The sequence below is a fragment of the Cebus imitator genome, unplaced genomic scaffold, assembly GCF_001604975.1.
Source record: "Cebus imitator isolate Cc_AM_T3 unplaced genomic scaffold, Cebus_imitator-1.0 Scaffold5, whole genome shotgun sequence".
In the NCBI taxonomy this organism is placed as follows: Eukaryota; Metazoa; Chordata; class Mammalia; order Primates; family Cebidae; genus Cebus; species Cebus imitator.
Window position 1 is genome coordinate 4,354,974 of NW_016107320.1, and position 18,943 is coordinate 4,373,916.

The following is an 18,943-nucleotide window of genomic DNA, read 5'->3' on the forward strand; positions in this document are numbered from 1 at the left end:
TACTGGAGGCTGGGTAGTTTATAAAGAAACGAGGTTTATTTGGCTCATAGTTTTGCAGGCTGTACAAGAACATGGTGTCAGCATCTATGTCTGGTTATGGCCTCAGATTGCTTCTACTCCTGGCAGAAGGTGAGGGGGAGTCAGCATGTGCAGAGACTGCATGGCAAGGGAGGAAGCAAAGTGATAGAGAGGGAGGTGCCAGGCTCTTTTTCACAACCAACTCTTGAAGGAACTAATAGAATGAGAACTCACACTTCTCCTCCCCCAGCACCTTCCAACCCAAGTTAAATTATTCATGAGGGATCCACCTCCATGACCCATATGTCTCCTATTAGTCCCCACGTCCAACATAGGGCATCAAATTTCAGCATACATTTGGAGGGCACAAATGTTCAAAATGTAGTACATTATATATAAAAAACTACTTATCACTTATCTGAGATGCTCATCAAATGCCAAGAAATTTAGGGGCTGTTTGCCAGGAAAGGAAGATCAAATACATATTTCTTATTATAAATCACTCACAATACATGTATGTGTTAACATACATAAAATTATGAACTGCACTTCGAGAACTGAAGACTGATATAATGAAGATCAGACAATAAAGAATGCATGCATGTGTAATTTAAGTTCAATTTACATAATTAACAAGTATTACAACTGTTAATAAAAGTCACACATAAATTCATGACTCTAGAAGGGACCTTAGATTTAGAAGTTAGCTAATCCAACATTTTACCCCATAAGAATTCCATAATATATTCCTACATGGCATTTCTATACCATATCCCTGTGCGCCCTCTGCCATTAGTCCATTGTTGGGTAACTTAAATGGTTAGAAATACTTTTATGTACTAAGCCAAATATAGCAACTTTTTTTTTTGGAACTGCATTGTATATGGCTATTTTTCCTTTTGATAGCCATCTCTGAAATACTGATGGTATTAGTGAAGACTCTTCCTATAATCACCACCTACTATCACCTCAGTCTTTTGTACTATAGACTAAGTTATCCTCCCCTCCTTTTTAAAATTCTGCTGACATAAGTTTCCATTTGCTTTTCTGAAATTTGTTACATTGGTTCCTTGAGCTTCTTGGCAAACTAGCTTCAAAATAGTTTTATTGGGGCTTGTCTGGATTCAGTTTTTTGTCTGTCTTCCCTTACATGTTTGAACAGTTGACGGTTTTTGAGGGGAGAAGGGCTCTAATAGCAGGACATTACCTTTATCGTGATTAAATGTTCTTGTCAATCATGTGATGCTCTTCAGCAATTGCCAGGCAGTCATCATTCTCAAAACCAGATTTACTTTTTTTGTTTTCTTGATAGCCAGTTCATTTTATTCGTATTTCCATTTTTTTTAAGTTAGGAAGAAATGCTGAATTTAGCACTGCCTTTGGTTTCTTGTTCAGGATGTCAGAGTCACTAGAAATGGTCTTTATTTCGTATGGCAAAGTTGTGCATCTCTACTAAATTCCATAAAAGTGATTAGTAGTGTGTTTGACCTGTTGTCTTAAGCATATTCTCAGTTATCTCTTGGCATACACATTTGAATGAGGTAGCCTCATAAAAAGTTTGTGCTGTCTTTTCAGGAGTCATCATTAACCACGGCTGGTCTCTTTCTCTGGAGACTGGAGCATGGTGCAAGGACTCTTCACTTCTCACTACCCATGAATTTTCATTATTAGTGCACGCACCTTACCAAGCCCTATATTAACTACTAAGAAAGGCCTCACCTTTGCCTTGTGAGTAGACTAAACCTCCTCAGAGTCTACCCACCTCAAGAACATTTTTATTGGATTCTTTCCCCCTCCCTAACCTCATTCCTACCTCTGTTTACTATTCTCCACCTCTCTTCTTCCTCCCCTTCTCTTTGTTTTTCTCCCTCTCCTCCAAATAAATGTTCAGAAGTCATGCTCTGAAACTGAAGTTCCTTATACCCAGGAGAGCCCTCATCTTACTCAGTGCAAATTTGATTCTACTGTAGTAACTGTTTTTGCTGCTGACTGATTACAACTGTTTTACTGTTGTAAGCTTCCAGCTCATGATGATTTTAGATATGCAGTATCCAGCACAAAGCCTCAAGTCACAACTGGCTGTTGAACACATTGCTACACGTTGAAATAATATTATGAATATAGGAGGTTAAATAAAATGTACTATTAAAATAATGTCTTTTTTTAAACATTGCTACTAAAAAGTTTAAAATTATATATGTAACATATTTCTACGAGACAGCACTTTTCAGACATTGTAAACTTAAAGGAAATATATAAAGAGATTAATTTATGCAAAGGAAAAGAGTAAAATAATTATATATTAAAAAGTAAAATATGGCTGGGTATGGTGGCTCATGCCTGTAATCCCAGCACTTTGGGAGGCCAAGGCTGGCAGATCACTTCAGGCCAGGAGTTTGAGACCAGCCTGGCTAACATGGTGAAACCCAGTCTCTACTAAAAATACAAAAATTAGCTGGGTGTGGTGGCTCACACCTCTAGTCCCAGCTACTCGGGAGGATGAGGCACGAGAATTGCTTGAAACCCAGGAGGTGGAGGTTGCGGTGAGCCAAGATGGTGCCACTGTGCTCCAACCTGGGTGACAGAGTGAGACTGTCTAATAAAAAAAAAAGTAAAATACATAGCATTCTTGAACCATTTTGGACAACTACAGATGTTCCTGTACATCTCAGTAGCCCAGAGAGCATTGCTATATTATTCCAAAGTCTGGTGGAGGTTCATAATAATTGGTCCTGAATTGCCAAGAAGAGTTAAATTATGTTTGGAATGATCTATTTTTGACTGCATAGAGGTATGTAATATATTTCATAAAGAAATACTATCAAGTAGAGAGAAATTAAAATGCTAAATTAGCAGTTATGTTGAAAACTTGGCTATCTGGAATGATTTAGTTCTTGAGTGTTCCAAGAGAGTTAATTTTTATGGTAGCGGTATTTTAGTAAGGCAAAGTGGTAATTTTTATATGAGGGTAGTTGATAAATTCATGGGAGGACCGTAAGTCAGCCAACAAATAGAAACACCAAAATACTCAAACACGCTTTTTCTTCAGATTTCTTTCTAATATTTGTATTGTTTTTATGTGAAGTATTTATATTAAAATATTTCCAAAAAAACTCATTTTTGCTTAAACCAGTACACAATTATGATCTCTTCATTTAAGAAACTGTTGTGTATGTGGTAGCTGCAATCTCAGAACTCTGAGGATATATGAACAAAGCATATTGTGATTTATAGGAACCAGGCTGTTGTCTGTGAAAAGAAAATTACTTTCCCGAAGTCCTTGCTCTTATCAGAGTGCCTGGCCCCTGGATGCATAAGCCTACTGAGGGCTGAAGTTTTGGGAGACACCCATTCGAGGATTGCCTGACCTCTGCATCTTTTAACATATCATCCTGAGGAATTGCAGGCTGGTGCAGAGGCACATGTGAATACTTTTCAAATGATGTCAGTACTGTCTTGTCTTCCTTGTGATTACTGTGTATGATTGCATTTTATTCTTCATATTCTGTCATTGATTTATAAAACGTCTTAGCAAGAAGTAGTGACTGCAATTTTGGTTTCCTCAAGAAGCAACAATTGTGATTTACTTCTTCAGCTGCACACACTTCAGTTATTTTTTTTCTTACATTTTCCCTAAAGTATCACTAAATCTCTTACTAGGTTAAACTTAATCGACTTCAGTGAAGTCTGATTAATGATATTATCCTAGGCATATTAGTTCTTATTTAAGACCCTCTGGAGTTTTTTGTTTGTTTGTTTGTTTGTTTGTTTGTTTTTTTAAGTCTCATTCATTTACTGTTTCTCTTCGAATTACATAATTTATTTTTTTATTTAACAAATACACAGGCACTCTTTACAATATGGTAAGCACAATATAGCACTGGTACAGATACCATAAATCTTGAATCATAGGAGAAAGTGATAGAATTAGAGCTTGCATGCTAGTGATGGCACCAAACCCACAGGCTATCTTATTCATTTAGCAGGCTGCAGAGCCCAGCTGTTGCTGATGAAAGTATATCACCCATGTGAACATTATCTTTCAGGTGTGTTGAGGAAAAATAGTTGAGAATCGTTTTTAAGAAATAAGAGCTAAGCACTATATTCTTAAAGCTTTGGGAAATTTACCATTGGTGTGGAAGGGGCTGTTTGTATCAGTATGTGTCTGTGTAAATAAAAGATTTAGATCAAAGAAGTGATAGTTCCTAACCTTTTTTGGGTCATGGACCATTTTAAGGAGCTAATAAAAGCACCTTTAGATCCAGTCCTTAGGGAGAAAATACACTGCACATTTGAACATAAACTCAAATTTTGCTTATAGTTGTCAAGAATTTACAGAATTATTGAATTCCATGAAATTACCAGAGGTTAAGAACTTCTGATAAACACATAATGGTTATAAACATAATCTTAAAACAGGCTTGACACCATAAACTAGTTTGATGTCCTCATGATTAAGACCCAGAGTAAGCAAATAACTTGCAGAAAAATTTAAAACTATAGTGGCAAAGCTGGTTCTGGAATCTGTGTCCTTTGACAGTGTTTTTGACTGAAATGATGTGGAGCGATTTCATGAAGGAAGTTATATGTAAGTTTGGCTATATGTTTGTGGGCAAGATTTTAACGAGTACAGTTTGGAGTGTAGATCATTGTCAACGTGAGTAAAGACATTCAGGAAAATGCAAGGTGTATTCAGGTAAAAGTAAGTGATGTAGAGTTTATAGTGTGTGTTGAGAAGGTGAGGTGGAATTGGGAACATTGAATAATAAATTTAAACAAATTTAGTCTATATTTTTAAAGGATTTTTAATGTTTGGCTGTAGGGTTGAACATTATTTTGTAAGATGGGAATGGAGAGTCCTGCATTTATACTATTTTGTTTATTATTATTATTGAGTAGGATAATAAGTTAATTAAAGCAGAAATTAACCAAATTAAGGGCTAGAGACAGGATTCCATGTTGAGAAGGCATTTGTGGGACCAATAAAAAAATAAGAGACTAGGGATGAAGGACTAGTTTAGGGATTAGCTACAGGACTGTTACAGGAGGCAGGTAAGAGAAAAAGTACATAAATAAATTATAGCAATAAGAATGGAAAGAAGAAAGTAGGGACAAAACATTATATGGATCACAGTGTAGCAGAACATGTAATTTAATGTGTTAGGTTAATGTGTAACTAGGGATATTACGTATCTGTCAATGAGTGGCAAAATTTAAAATATTTACTTTTATGTTTAGATTAATACTTTGTCCAATAATCTTTCTGAACATAATCATAAGAGAAATCACAATTGATTCAGCTTAGACTTAATGGATGTATTCAGACTTCACATATAGAGAAATACTCATTAATTTGGAATAACCTCGCTAAATAATATAGTTTGTTTAACTAGTAATTTAGTGGTTAAAATTTAACAATCTTTGCTTCTTATGTAGCCAGTTTCAAGACAGACATTGAGGGTTCGCAATTTGGTTAGGAGGAGTTTCAGACATTTTAAAGAAAATATTCTCCAAGAAAAGCAATTTTGCTAAATATTATATCTAAAAGACTATAAAAAGGGCTATTGAGATATAATGTCTATAAAACCAGTTTGCTTTTATTTTTTCTAAGCACAATATTAGCTTCAAAAAAAGAGATTCAAGCAGTTGAATGTTCACTTACTAAATATAATTAACCATTCTCTTATTATAAAGTTAATACTATGGGCTATTGTGATGTCATTGATTGTTTTTGGTTTTAACTTGCTTCATTTTACCTTGATCATCTTTCTGCATTTTGTTCAGTTGAAAAGGAGATGTGTGAAAATGTTTATTATGATTTCAGAGAAATATGGGGGATACTTTATAAGTTGAGGAAATGAAGAAGGCATGTTAGTGGTTTTTTTCAAAAGTTAGTTTGTGGTATTTTGCGTTGGGAAGTTGTTTTAAGTCTGTTGAAGTGTAAGTCAGAATACTTTTATTTGAAGTAGCAGAGAAGAGAAATAGAAGATGGAGATGTTCAATTTTAGATCATAAAATTATCTGACTGGGAAACAGTTGCCTCTATATAGAGGCCATGAAGCCCCATGTGAACTGTTTATATTAATTTTCTTATCTGAGTATATTTAATTCCATCTCTTAATGTCAGCTTTATTGTATAGTTCCTTCTTATTTTAAATACCTAGTAAAATAGGGTATGAACATTTCTACCTAAAACAATGTTTACGTTAATGAAATTTGAGTCATTCCTCCTTTTCTGGGTATGCTGGTATAAAGTTGTCTGCCTAGTTACCACTTGTTAGAGGGTAGATTTTAGATACATAGGATTTTCAGTGTTTGGCGATGTTAGCTTTCTGTTCTGAGAATTCAGAACTTTTTTGCTCCTCTTGTTTTTTAGAAAGCTGATTAATCTGTGATAAAATCAAACTTCATGCATACATAGCCTTGCTATGATGTACAGACACTGATGGTAACAGTTTTTCCAGGGTTAGGTTTTAGTTTATGTGTTACCTAGAACTTTACTATAGAATTTGCTCATAAGAAATGTTCAGCATCCTTTCTAAATATGTACGAAATGCTTATTACCCTGAACCTAAGATAGAAAATACCGTTTTCTGTTTTGTTTTTTGTTGTTGTTGTTGTTGTTGTTATTGTTGTTTAATGCAAATAACATAACAAGTGAGAAGCAAAGAATTAAAAGATGTGCAAATTAGTTCAGGTCAGATGAATTGCCCCTATATGAGGCAAGGTTGGCATCTGCAGTGGTGAGATTATGGCAGTACTATCATAGTTCTCAGTAGTTAACTTTTTCTCTCTTTTTTTTCCTTATTCTTTTCTATAGGTAACAGATGCATATATTTGAGAATTGAGAAATATTCAGATTACAGAAAAGACATGGTTTGGCTATTTGTTAACAAGGTTAAACATATACTTTTGATATAACCCAGCAACCCTACTGCTAGGTACTTACCCAAGAAAAAATGAAGTCACTTGCTCATACAAAATACTCTCTGTGAATGTTTCCAGTAGTTTTATTCATAATAACCTAAAGACATTTGGAAACAACCCAAATGTCTGCCAGCTGGTGATTGAATAAACAAATTGAGATACAGCCATGTAATGGAATATAACTTAGCAATAAGAAGGAACAAAGTACTGATGTGTTCAACAATATGGGCGAACCTCAAAAGCATTTATACTAAGTAAAAGATGCTAGAATCAAAAGTTTTTGTATTCTATGATTCCATTTACATGACTGGAGGGACAGAAATTAAATCTGCGGTTGCCATGGAGGGGGGCTGGAGTAGGAGATTGATTTCAGAGGGGCCTGACAAAACTTTTTAGTGTGATGGAAATGTTTCCTTTCTTGAAGTGCAGTGGTCACATAGCTGTATAAGTTTTTCAGAATACATAGAACCATCTCAAAAGGTGAATTTAACTATGTGCAAATTATACTTCAAAAAACAAGTAAATAAGGAAACACACAGTTTAATAGTAGTCACCCCTTATCCACAGTTTCACTTTTCAAGGTTTCAGTGACCCGTGATCAACTGCTTCCCAAAATATTAATTGAAAAATTCCAGGAATAAACAATTTATAAGTTTTATATGGCATGCTGCTCTGAGCGTGGTGATGAAATCTCACACAGACCTGCTCCATTCTGCCCAGGTCGTGAACACTCCCTTTGTTCAGTGGATCCATGCTGTCTACAGCCCCTGCCTTTTAGGGACTTAGTAGCCATCTCAGTGATCAGATTCAGCATCCTGCTATTGCAGCGCATTGTGCAGGTAATCCTTATTTTACCTCATAATGACCCAGAAGCACAAGAACAGTGATATTGGCAATTGTTACAGTTATTCTATTTTATTAGAGATTATTGTTAATCTCTTACTATGCCTAGTTTATAAATTAAACTTTATAATGGGTATGTATTATCGGAAAAAACATATATAGGGTAGGTATTGTCCTCAGTTTTAGGCATTCACTTACATAATGGGGGAGCTTGGAATGTATCCCTGTGAATAAGTGGGGGATACTATACATCTACCATGTATTACAAAACATCCCCTGTGGAGTCTGGGGCTGTACTCTGTAACAGTAATATTTTTGCAGTAAAATATATGATAGCTATGCTGTGTAGCTGTGTACACTAAATGGGTCAAATTTTGCTGCATCTGAGTTTTTAGAGCTTTTTGTGTTTCAGATTTGCAAATAAGGGAGTGTGGATTGATGGCTATAGAAAAAGGACCACTGATATAGAACAAAATATAAAAACTATTGCCAAATTGTTTTGGATCAGATAGGGAATATGCTTTTCCAAATCACTTTTTATGAAGCAGGCACTGTGATAGTAAAACAAACAAACAAAAACAAACTAATATCCCACTTCCCCCAGTCCCAGCTGCCATTAACACAGGTAGTTGGTGGCTTAAGTAATAGTGGACATCCTGAGCTCCCAGATTGAATACGTAGCATCATAACCTGCCAGGCTAACAGAGAGTTCTCTCCCTCCTTCCATCTTTCCTTCCTCCTTTTTTGTCTTCTATTTAATACAGTATATCAGAAAGTTCTTTCATGTGTACTGTGATCACAAAGATTGTTTTCTTTTGAAGTATCTGCACACTTTGTAGAAAGTCCCACAGGTTAACACAGCTTCTAGAGGAACACCTCTTTTGGCTTTTAATATCCAATTTAAAGAATGTATGTATCTGTTAATACCATCTTATTTTGGCTGATGAGTATTTATTGACACATATGTTGATGGCTACAATTGATACCATATCAGAAACAAGTACAAATGATTGGAAACCCTGCTAAGTGTCAGGAAATGGGATGTGTATCTTAGATGTCACTTAGACTAAGAGAGGCCATATTACTGCATCCTGCATAAAGCTTTTACAAAGCTTTTATTATATGAGTGTTATATTGTGTTTTTAAAAATGTTTTAGGACATTGGTTGAGGTTTTTCTGTTGACATTTAATATATTACCATTTTTATGACATAAAAATAATATAATTTTGATGACAAAATTATGACATAAAAATTGTAACACAGGATAAAAGAATTGTATTTGTGGGCCTTTTACCTTTGGAATTTTCTTTCTCAGCTGCCATGCAGGGGTGGGGGGGTTCATTTCCATTTTCCTAAAAAATTGGAAAACTTATCAAATAATAACTTCTTAGTTTATCTGTAGTTCCATACTTTGGAAAAAAATCTTATAATGAATCTATAAAGATTAGAATTATTGAAAAAGTAACTTTCTTTTAAAGAGCTGGTTTCTATTTACCTTCAAAAGCATTACCACACGTTTAGAATTGTTAACTAAGTAGATAGTACAGGTTAGATCAAATTGTTTTACTGCGTACTGTACAATTTTTAGGTACTACTTTTTATAACAGTTTGGTTGAGTTTTTTTTTTCTCAAATAACTTTTTTTTTTTAAAGTCTGTTTAAAGCAATATTAAAACCACCTTAGAAAAACTTCTTACCAATACTGAGACTCAAATACAGGATGGAAATTTAAGAGCTGAAACTTAGAAATCATTGAACTTGTTCATTTTCGAGATGACACTAAAATGAAGGCTCTCTCAAGAATGAAGTGATTTACCCAAGGCCACACAAATAAAGCAATGGCAGAGCTACAACTCATTCTAGATCTGTTATCATTCAGCCCAGCATTTTTTTCACGTTTCATAGTAATGAAGTAGCTGTTTGGTGTTCAGTAAGAAAAAGAAAAAGCTTATGTTTTGGTAGTGATAATTTTGAGAGTAAAAAGTATAAAAAATGGTTATTAAGGTAAAAGATAACTTCTTATAAGCTCATTAAAAACACTGCAAGTTTTCGTGGTCCAATAAAAGTTTCAGCTCTCCTGGTAAATGGTCTCTCTGCACTGTTCAGCATGGAGGTACTAGCTAGTTACCTGAGCCTGTCAAATACCTGAAAGATAGCTGGTGTGACTGATGAACAGAAATTTTATTTTTATATGATTTTAATGTATTTAAACATAAGTGACATTTAAATATATTAAATGTATTTAGTGGAGTGGCTAAAATATTGGACAGTGTAGAGATTACAACTGTGGTACAAAGCATAGTTGACGTTCTAGGGGATAAGGAAAGGATCTCTACCGGGAGAATACTCTGTTCAAACTTAGAATTTAAGGACCACAAAGTAGTGTGTTTAGAATGGATGTTTGGTGTTTAGATTGGCTATGATTCTAGACTTACTTGGTAGTATGGGCTTTTAAGCCAGTATCAGAATGAGTAGAAAGATTTGGTAGGATTAAAAAATACGAAGAAGGCATTGAGAGCTGTGATAACTTTGTAATTTACCCCCAGCTGTTCTGAATATATTCTTGAAAGGTCCTAGAGTGAAATAATACAGGTGTATCTGGGACCCATGTTTTTATATAGCAGAGTATTAGTCTGTTTGAATATTGCTTTGAGAGGAAGACCTAATTCTGATTCTTGAGATCAGATTACTTCCTGGTGCTTTTGCTCAATTTCTTCCACAGCCACATAGCTGGTTCTTAATTTTCAAGTCTGCTAGTGAAAACATGGTGGGATATGTCACCTAAATTAATATTTTATTTTTTATATACGTTGTCAGTTTAGCTGTAAGAATCAATTCATCTCTTAATTTGCTGGTACCTTGTTGAGAAAACATCTGTATCAGAATTATCAATTCATGTTACTACTCAGCACTCTGTAACATAAGAGTCCCTACATTAAACTGATAATTAAGATTCTTGACTGAAGTCTTTACACACTTCTTCCCTTGAGATGCCTAGTAAGTTCAGGAATTAAGGTATGCTATGGGAAATGCAAAATGCATTGATCATTAGAATAGACCCCAGTGAATTTTCTTTATTCCTGAAATTCCCTTGGTCCAATAGCCTTTGCTTGCAAGCTCATCTGTAAATTCAAATGCTTTAAAGTAGTTATGATGGAAATTTTTGGCTTGTTAAATTTATGTGTTTAACTTATTTAAAGCTAATCATTGTCATTGTTTTTCAAGTTGTTTGATGGTTGTTACTATTTATTACTCTCTCCTTTTGCTTACATGGCTTTATCCAGAACTCAGATTTGTTAGTTTGTGCTCACATTTTAGCCTAGTGCAGGGCCTGACAGATAATGGATAATACTTAGTGAAACCTAAGACAATCTGTTTAACTACCTTGGCACCAGTTTCATTAAGTATAAATGAATATGTTACAGATGAGATGATCCCTTAGGAGAGTGGTCCTGATTTTGGGGGTGAGGTGACATGGAGAAAGGATGAGTTTCAAATAACATCCTTCTACTTTTTTTTTTTTTTTTTTTTTTTTGGAGACAGAGTCTCGCACTGTTGCCCAAGCTGGAGTGCAGTGGTGTGATATCAGCTCACGGCAAACTCCGCCTCCCGAGTTCAAGTGATTCTCCTGCCTCAGCCCCCCTAGTAGCTGGGATTACAGGCACCAACCACCACACCAGCTAATTTTTTGTATTTTTAGTAAAGAGGGGGTTTCACTATGTTGGCTAGGCTGGTCAAACTCCTGACCTTGTGATCTGGCCTCCTTGGCCTCCCAAAGTGCTGGGATTACAGGCGTGAGCCACCGCGCCCTGCCCCCTCCACTTTTATATACTGCAAGGTGTTACTTACAGGTTTGGATACCAGGCATCGTGGTTGAAAGAGAAAAGTCAGAACTTATTTTTTTGAGATGGAGTTTTACTCTTGTTGCCCAGGCTGGAGTGCAATGGCGTGATCTCAGCTCACTGCAATCACCACTCTCAGCTTCAAGAGATTCTCCTGCCTCAGTCTCCCAAGTAGCTGGAATCATAGGCATCCGCCACCCAGCTAATTTTTTTTGTATTTTTTATAGAGATGGCGTTTCACCCTGTTGGCCAAGCTGGTCTTGAACATATGACCTCAGGTGATCCACCCGCCTTGGCCTCCCAGAGTGCTAGGATTACAGGCATGAGCCACCATTCCCAGCCCAGAATTCTTTTTTAGCCTCTCATTGCTTTAAGAATTTGTGGTTCCATATTCATAATCTTTCCATGCTATTCCATGTAAACAAAACCAAATCATTTATTTTTACAAAATTTTCTACTTTGATCTGGTCAGTTGCTGAAGAAAGGGGCAAAAGCCCTTAAAATGTTAAAATTGAGATAAGTCAATAATCATGACTTCTACTTATTGATAAAAGGTTTCTTCATTTTTACTCAAAAAGTAATTTTGGGCTGGGTATTGGCTCATGCCTGTAATCCCAGCTCTTTGGGAGGCTGAGGCGGGCAGACCACAAGGTCAGGAGATCGAGATCATCCTGGCTAACACAGTGAAACCCCATCTCTACTAAAAATACAAAAAATTAGCTGGGTGTGTTGGCACGTACCTGGAGATCCAAGCTATTCAGGAGGCTGAGGCAGAATCGCTTGAAGCCAGGAGGTGAAGGTTGTAGTAAGCCTAGATCACGCTACTGTACTCCAGCCTGGATGACAGAGCGAGTCTCTGCTTAAAAAAAAAAAAAAAAAGTAATTTTGCCTTTACACTAATTTTTGCCTTTGCACTTACACTAAGTGAAAGAGAAGCTATTTCTGACTACTCCAGAGAAATAAAAGATAGTTTTTTCTTCATTCTAATAACATAGCTCTTTAACACATCAGCCTCGTATCTTTCTCTCTCTCTCTCTCTCTCTCTCTCTCTCTCTCTCTCTCTCTCTGTGTGTGTGTGTGCGTGTGTGTGTGTCTTTGTATTTTTCATATCATTACTTATTTTACTAGAAAAAATAGACTTTGGAAAGTAAACTTTTTGGCTTCCTTTTTAAAATTCCATTTACTTTTATTCTAATAAAAAAACGTTTTAAGCCATCTCTTTTCTTCATTTCTGGGTGCTATTATGTTGACTATAATTGCCTAGTTTCCTTTCTGGCTGATCTATTGCTTGTCTTTATCCGGATGTTATTAAAGAATATAAATGCTCCATAGAGCACCATAGTCTCAGCCAGAATATTTTCAGATTCTCAGCTAAAATGAAACAGAACTGGTGCTTTCTCTGTTAAGTAAGTAGCTCAGATTTGTTATCAGCGGGTGTGAGGGGCTCTAAATTCATTATGTTAGCTGTTGCTGCGAGCTAGCATTTGAAAAATAGCTTCAGCTGTTTATGGATTGTGGTCCTTGGGCACCAGATAGTGGATGCTAGAATGTATTGCAGAAAAGCTGATTAAAGTACCAGGATCTCTAGCAGGAAGAGTAGAAAGTCATTTGTAATACCTGTGTCTGACTCTGTTGGATGCACTTATATATTTCCTTTTGAAAGCTTTGGTTTATTATCAGCTTATCCAGGAAGGAATAACATTTTTGCAAAAATGTGCCTTTTGGTGAAAACATCAATAAGCTATGCTTGATGAGAAGTTTATGTAGGCAGACTGATTTGAACTTTGAGGTTCCCAAATACTTTGCAGTTTTATTACTTCACTTATTGGAGTCATGTTTCACTGTAAGTTAAATTTCAATAGTGGCTACTTTAAGTTCACAGTTCTAATATGTTTTTACTGTATATCAGGGAACTTATACTGTAAAATATAGACTGTCAGAATTTACTTGTTTTCTTTTCTTTTTTTCCTTTTTTCTTTTTTTTTTTTTTGCCCACCTTTCCTTCACCCTGCAGTACTTCCTCCACCGGAGTGAAGGATCTCAGCTATTTTCCTTTTTTTTTTTTTTTTTTTTTTTTTTTTCTTGCCCACCTTCCTCTCCAACAAAAGTTTACGGAAGTACAGTATGGAAATATTTTATGTAATCACAAAATTTGCAGATTTTTAAGTATACTTTGCACTCCCCTTGTTAAAATACTGCAGTTTTTTAAAATTACTTTCAAAGTAAAGTTCAAACTTCTTAACTTAGAGAGACATTCCTGACATTTCCACTTCTCTGTCTCGTCCATACCCATTCCCCTGTGAGTGTCCTTTTCTTCAGGTACTCAGAGCCACTTACAACCATTCCCCTTCTCCTTTCTTTCACTATGGTCGCTTCTCCCTGACCCTGCTTCACCTGAGGATTACTTGTCCTTCTTTCAAAACTGCTCAAGTTTCCCCTCTTCCTGGAATGCTTCCTTGACCCCCAACTACCCTTCCAATCATTAATCCCATTTAGACTGGCTGGTAAACGCTATAGCACTTCATAAGATGTCTTTATATTCTACTCTAATCATTTGTTTATTCACCTGTCTCCTTTAATAATATGCCTTGAGGTCAGAGATGATAGTATCTTTTGGTTTAAAATCTGGCCTATAGGCCCGTTAAACAAATGTGACTCAATAAAATTAATAAATTTTATAGCTACCTTCTGTAATTTGATTTATTTTGATCCTGGTTCTGTAGACATTTGGGGGTATGGGTTATGCCATTTTCCTCACAAGGAGCTTTTTAAGTTGACTAACTTCCATATTGCTTCCTAAAATGCTTAACAAAAGTAGGTCTTAGGCTTTGGGAAGGCAGGAACTTTATTGGATGGAGGATATAATGATATAACCTTTACTCTATCAGTTGGCTAAAAAAAAATCTGAAATAGAATTTATGGGAGATTAGAAAGACCAACTCTATGATCATGAAATTGTATATTTTAGCTTATATTCTTAAACTTATAACTTTATTGGTATACAAAGTTCCTTTAAGAGGAAATAGGTATTTAACAACTTTTTACTTTGAAAATACCTGGTTATAGTTTCTAGATTTTAACCTAATCTTAATCCAAGAGGCAAGACAAAGTTAAAGCTAAAGAATATTTGCTAATAAGGGGTTATAGCAGTTAAGTATGTGCTTGGTAGCCTTGAGGTGTCTTTGTAATATGTGCATCAATATTCTCCATTCTGTGGCAAAACAAACAAAATGCAAAGTCCATATTTACACGTAAGATTTTTAAAAAATTATTTAATCTTATTTCATGAAAGAATGATACATTTTCATTTAGCCTAATGTTTTATTATGTGCACACTTAATGTTTGCTTTCATACAATTATTTTTTAAGATACTTTGTGTAATTGTTTCTTTAGTGATGTAGCAAACTAAATCAGTGTATTATAGCTGAATCATAGTCCTGGCTGTTCTTTTTATTTATTGAAGGAACAAACGCTGTATTATTTAACATCCCTTGTCCTTCAGTTGAGCTTGCAAAAGAAATTTGTTTGTTAGATCTTGAATACTCTAAGAAATTTGTTATGGATGGTTTTTAATTGCATTTCTGTTTTCGGCATTGATATATTTTAAAAATTCATTGTGATAAAATAGAATGAGGAAAAATTAGATAGTAGTTAGATATCTGCTCATTTTCAAAGACCTCAACCTCCTTAAAAAATGTATTTTTAAGATTTATTATGTGTTAAAATTTGGTATTGAATTTATATGAAGTATTAAGATTATGGCATGTTAGAATATTATTGCCATTTAAGAATGTATTCACTGTTTTGGTTTTTGGAGCACTGCCTCCAAGAGGTTCATGGCATTTGGTACGTAGTTCACGTATTTCTAGTCTACAGACCTTCCCTATCGAGTCAAAGGCTTCGTGGTTCTGATATTTGCATTTTCTACTGCTATGAAGCTCAACAATAGTAATTAATGTTTTTTTTTTTAACTTTCCATGCCATTACCAATAAATCTTCAGTTTTTAGAAGCCTAGTAATTTGTACCTTTAAAGAGCCATATTATTTTGCTTTGTCTCAGGATGTATTATGCTTCACAAGTGATACTGTGACAGCCTGAATAGAAAAGGGGGGAGGGGACATTGTCTTCAGCTGGCATGCTGTTATCAGAGGGAATGTGTTTCTGGACACGAGATTTAGCATTCATTGGTTGTCTGAAGAAAGCTATTTCATCTGAGGATTGGACAAGAAGCTGCGTCAATTTGCTGCCCGTCTCCAAGGCACTGGTGATGCTGCCTTCACAAGCTGGCTAACGTCACGGCTCCATCACCCAGCGGGGTGTGGACTCTCTTTTTCTGTTCTTCTCTATTTAATTCTCTATTTGCTGCCTACTGCATTTCTTAATCTGTCTTCTGCCAAATGCTAACAGCATGATATTTTGCAATCATCTAGGTGAATACAAGAAAGACGAACTCCTAGAAGCTGCTAGGTAAGTGATTCCATTCATTTTAAGTGTGTATAATGCATTAAGCAAGAGAAGGAGGAGGGCAGGTGGAAGAGTATAAAAAATGTAATGTTATTGTCTTGCTTGGATTTTATGCAGTTATGGAGATACTAAATATATACTTTATTTTACATGATTAGTGTATATAATGAAATCTTTCATATGGTGATCATTATAAGGTTAATTTTATTTGGACCATTTCTTAAGGTACCTGCAAACCCTTGTTTGCCAGCTTTCCCAGTGATATTCTTGGAGTATTTAAATTCCTATATCTTCATTTTCTTCTGAAGATTTTTTCTAGCAAAGCTTGAATGAAGAGCACAAAGTAAATGTTAAAATCCTCATCTATTTTTTGTTGTTGTTCTTGGTCATTTATAATTTAATTAATTAGCTCTTTACAGCATTGTGCATGTATTTTTTAACTCCAATGTTTTTAGTTCATTCATCAGAATAAAGTTTGTTTGTAATTAGGAAGATGACTTTATATAGATAAATAAAAATGTAGAAAGCCACATTATCTAAGATATATCACTATACAGTGATTAACAGGAATTAATTAGAAATATATTAATTGAATTGAATATTGCAAAAGAGATTTATTGTGATTCATGTAAAAGAAATCAAAGCAAACCCATATTTTACTCTTGTGTGAAAAAATTATTCATAAATATTCATAAGAAGCTTTGTAATTTTATAGGAATTGACTTACTACCTTTTTGTAGGAGTGGTAATGAAGAAAAACTAATGGCTTTACTGACTCCTCTAAATGTGAATTGCCATGCAAGTGATGGGCGAAAGGTGAGTTATTTTACATATAATCCTCTTTAATTGCCTTGCCACAAAATTTTTTGAACGTGCCATATATGCATATATATGCACATATACCTACATGGCTTTATTTTTACTGGCATCTTTTCGCTGTAAATGGAATGCTGCTATATCTGTTATTGGCAGTGGTGACATATTCTTAGAACTGGTGAGGCATGGATCTTAAGTATGGCTTTTCTCTTAAATGTCAGACACTGCAAGTTATTTATTGCATGGAACTGCAGCTTTTTAGTGATTAAAATTACAACATATGCTATTTTCTGTGTATGATAATGGAAACTGGAAGTATATGTGTCCTAGTTAACCATCTTTGTTAAGACATTTCCGTTTTTGGTTTCTTATTTGGCAGAAGATTTGTTTGCTAGACGCCAACACTTTTTCCATTAAAACTGAGAAAATGCTGTTAATGATGGTTTTACATCTATGTAACAGCTCTGCTCTTTTATTATTATTTGTATTGACTAAGTTTTAATTCTGGAATATTGAAAGAAAATAGATTAAAACAGAGAGGAATATTCTATACAGCTGCCATAAATGTAAGGTAATAAAGTTTACAGCCGGCAGCATCATTATCTAATTTGTATTCTTGCTGAAGATAGACTCAGATGTAATCCATTATGACCTTTAGTAATCACAAAGTTTTGCGGTGATTTACCTAATAGACATTGAAAATCAAAGCACTCTGTACTATAAAGTTGGTTTTTTTAAATGAGTCTTCATTTTTTAATGTTAACAGATGACCTTTATATTCTAAAAACCTAAAATGTTTTTAAAGGCACATTGCAAATATTGAGGAAAATTATCTTATGCCTCATATTTAAAGAATGAATTTTTTACATTATTTACAGTGAAAATGTTACGGCAAATATCTGGATGGATGGTACCCCTGAGAAACATTAAACTATTTTGCTTTTTTAAAAATTACTACTCTGTGAGTGATAATTTTGCAGATCAAATTTTTGCATGCTTCCCCACTTTTTCTCTATTTTAATTAAATCCAAAAATAGTGGCAAGGAACTGAGCCTCTCAAATATAATTTATGTTAATTTTTTATTGTAGATAGGTCATATACTGTTATATGGCCCAGTGAACATTTTGTTTCTCTGGGTAGTTTGGGGAGAGACTTCTACTTTCATGGAAGGTTAAATTACATATATCAAGCTGTAAACTAGCAAAGATTTACTCAGCACTATTGCTTACTTTTGGGAAGTGTTTTTAAATGGTAACTGTTAATTTTTCCTTCAGTTTTGAAGTTGCTCTAGGGAATTTAACACTCTTGTGTGCACTTTAAACTCCAGATTTTATTTGGATCCTCCAAGTAGATAAAGTGATTTCTATCACTGTGCAGAAAAGGGCCTTTTTATCTGTGGTTAAATGCAGCTGTTTTTAGACAGAGCTTGTTTCAAGCCGGGCCTACGTCTGTTTTCCATAATCATTTTAATACTACAGAACTTATGTGAAATTACTACAGCAAGAGTCGCTTTCCAACACGGCCTCTTTCTCCTTTTCTTACCCTTCTACACTGATGGCCACATTCCTAGTGCAGTAAATCATAATAATTAAGAGCATGATCCCTGATACTTAACTAATTATCTCTTCTCCCTGCTTTATCTCCTACACAAATGTATAGAACTCATTAATTTTTCCTTTTCCTTAAAGGAGAATATACTTGTTTTTAGCTAGAATCAATGTATTTCTCATCCAAATTCCTGTGGCTCCTTTTCTATATCACTCCATGCATTTGGAGTTCCTTAAAGTATAGTTCATGAATGTTATTTTCTTTTGCTTCTCTATTAGTGTTCGTTTTATTTTGTTTAGGACCAAGGCTGGCACTTTGCGTATAGCAAAAGCTTTGAGTATGACTCTGTTGTTCCTTGATAAACATAATTTTATCCTCTGAGTGAGAAAAATATCTACTATTTGCCATTTAGAAAATTAATTCAGAAGTATGTAAATGGGAGATTTTATGTTTTTTTTGTTACTATTAATATTCTACTAATT

General features: G+C 34.8%; 1 protein-coding gene across 1 annotated transcript in view; it reads left to right on the forward strand.

The window, feature by feature from the left end:
- Window positions 1–18,943, forward strand: part of TNKS (tankyrase) — a 187,270-nt gene that overhangs the window by 81,804 nt on the left and 86,523 nt on the right. The window contains exons 4-5 of the mRNA XM_017535741.2: window positions 16,063–16,099; window positions 16,837–16,912. Of these exons, the coding sequence (XP_017391230.1) occupies window positions 16,063–16,099; window positions 16,837–16,912 (113 nt within the window). The remainder of the gene's footprint in view (window positions 1–16,062; window positions 16,100–16,836; window positions 16,913–18,943) is intronic.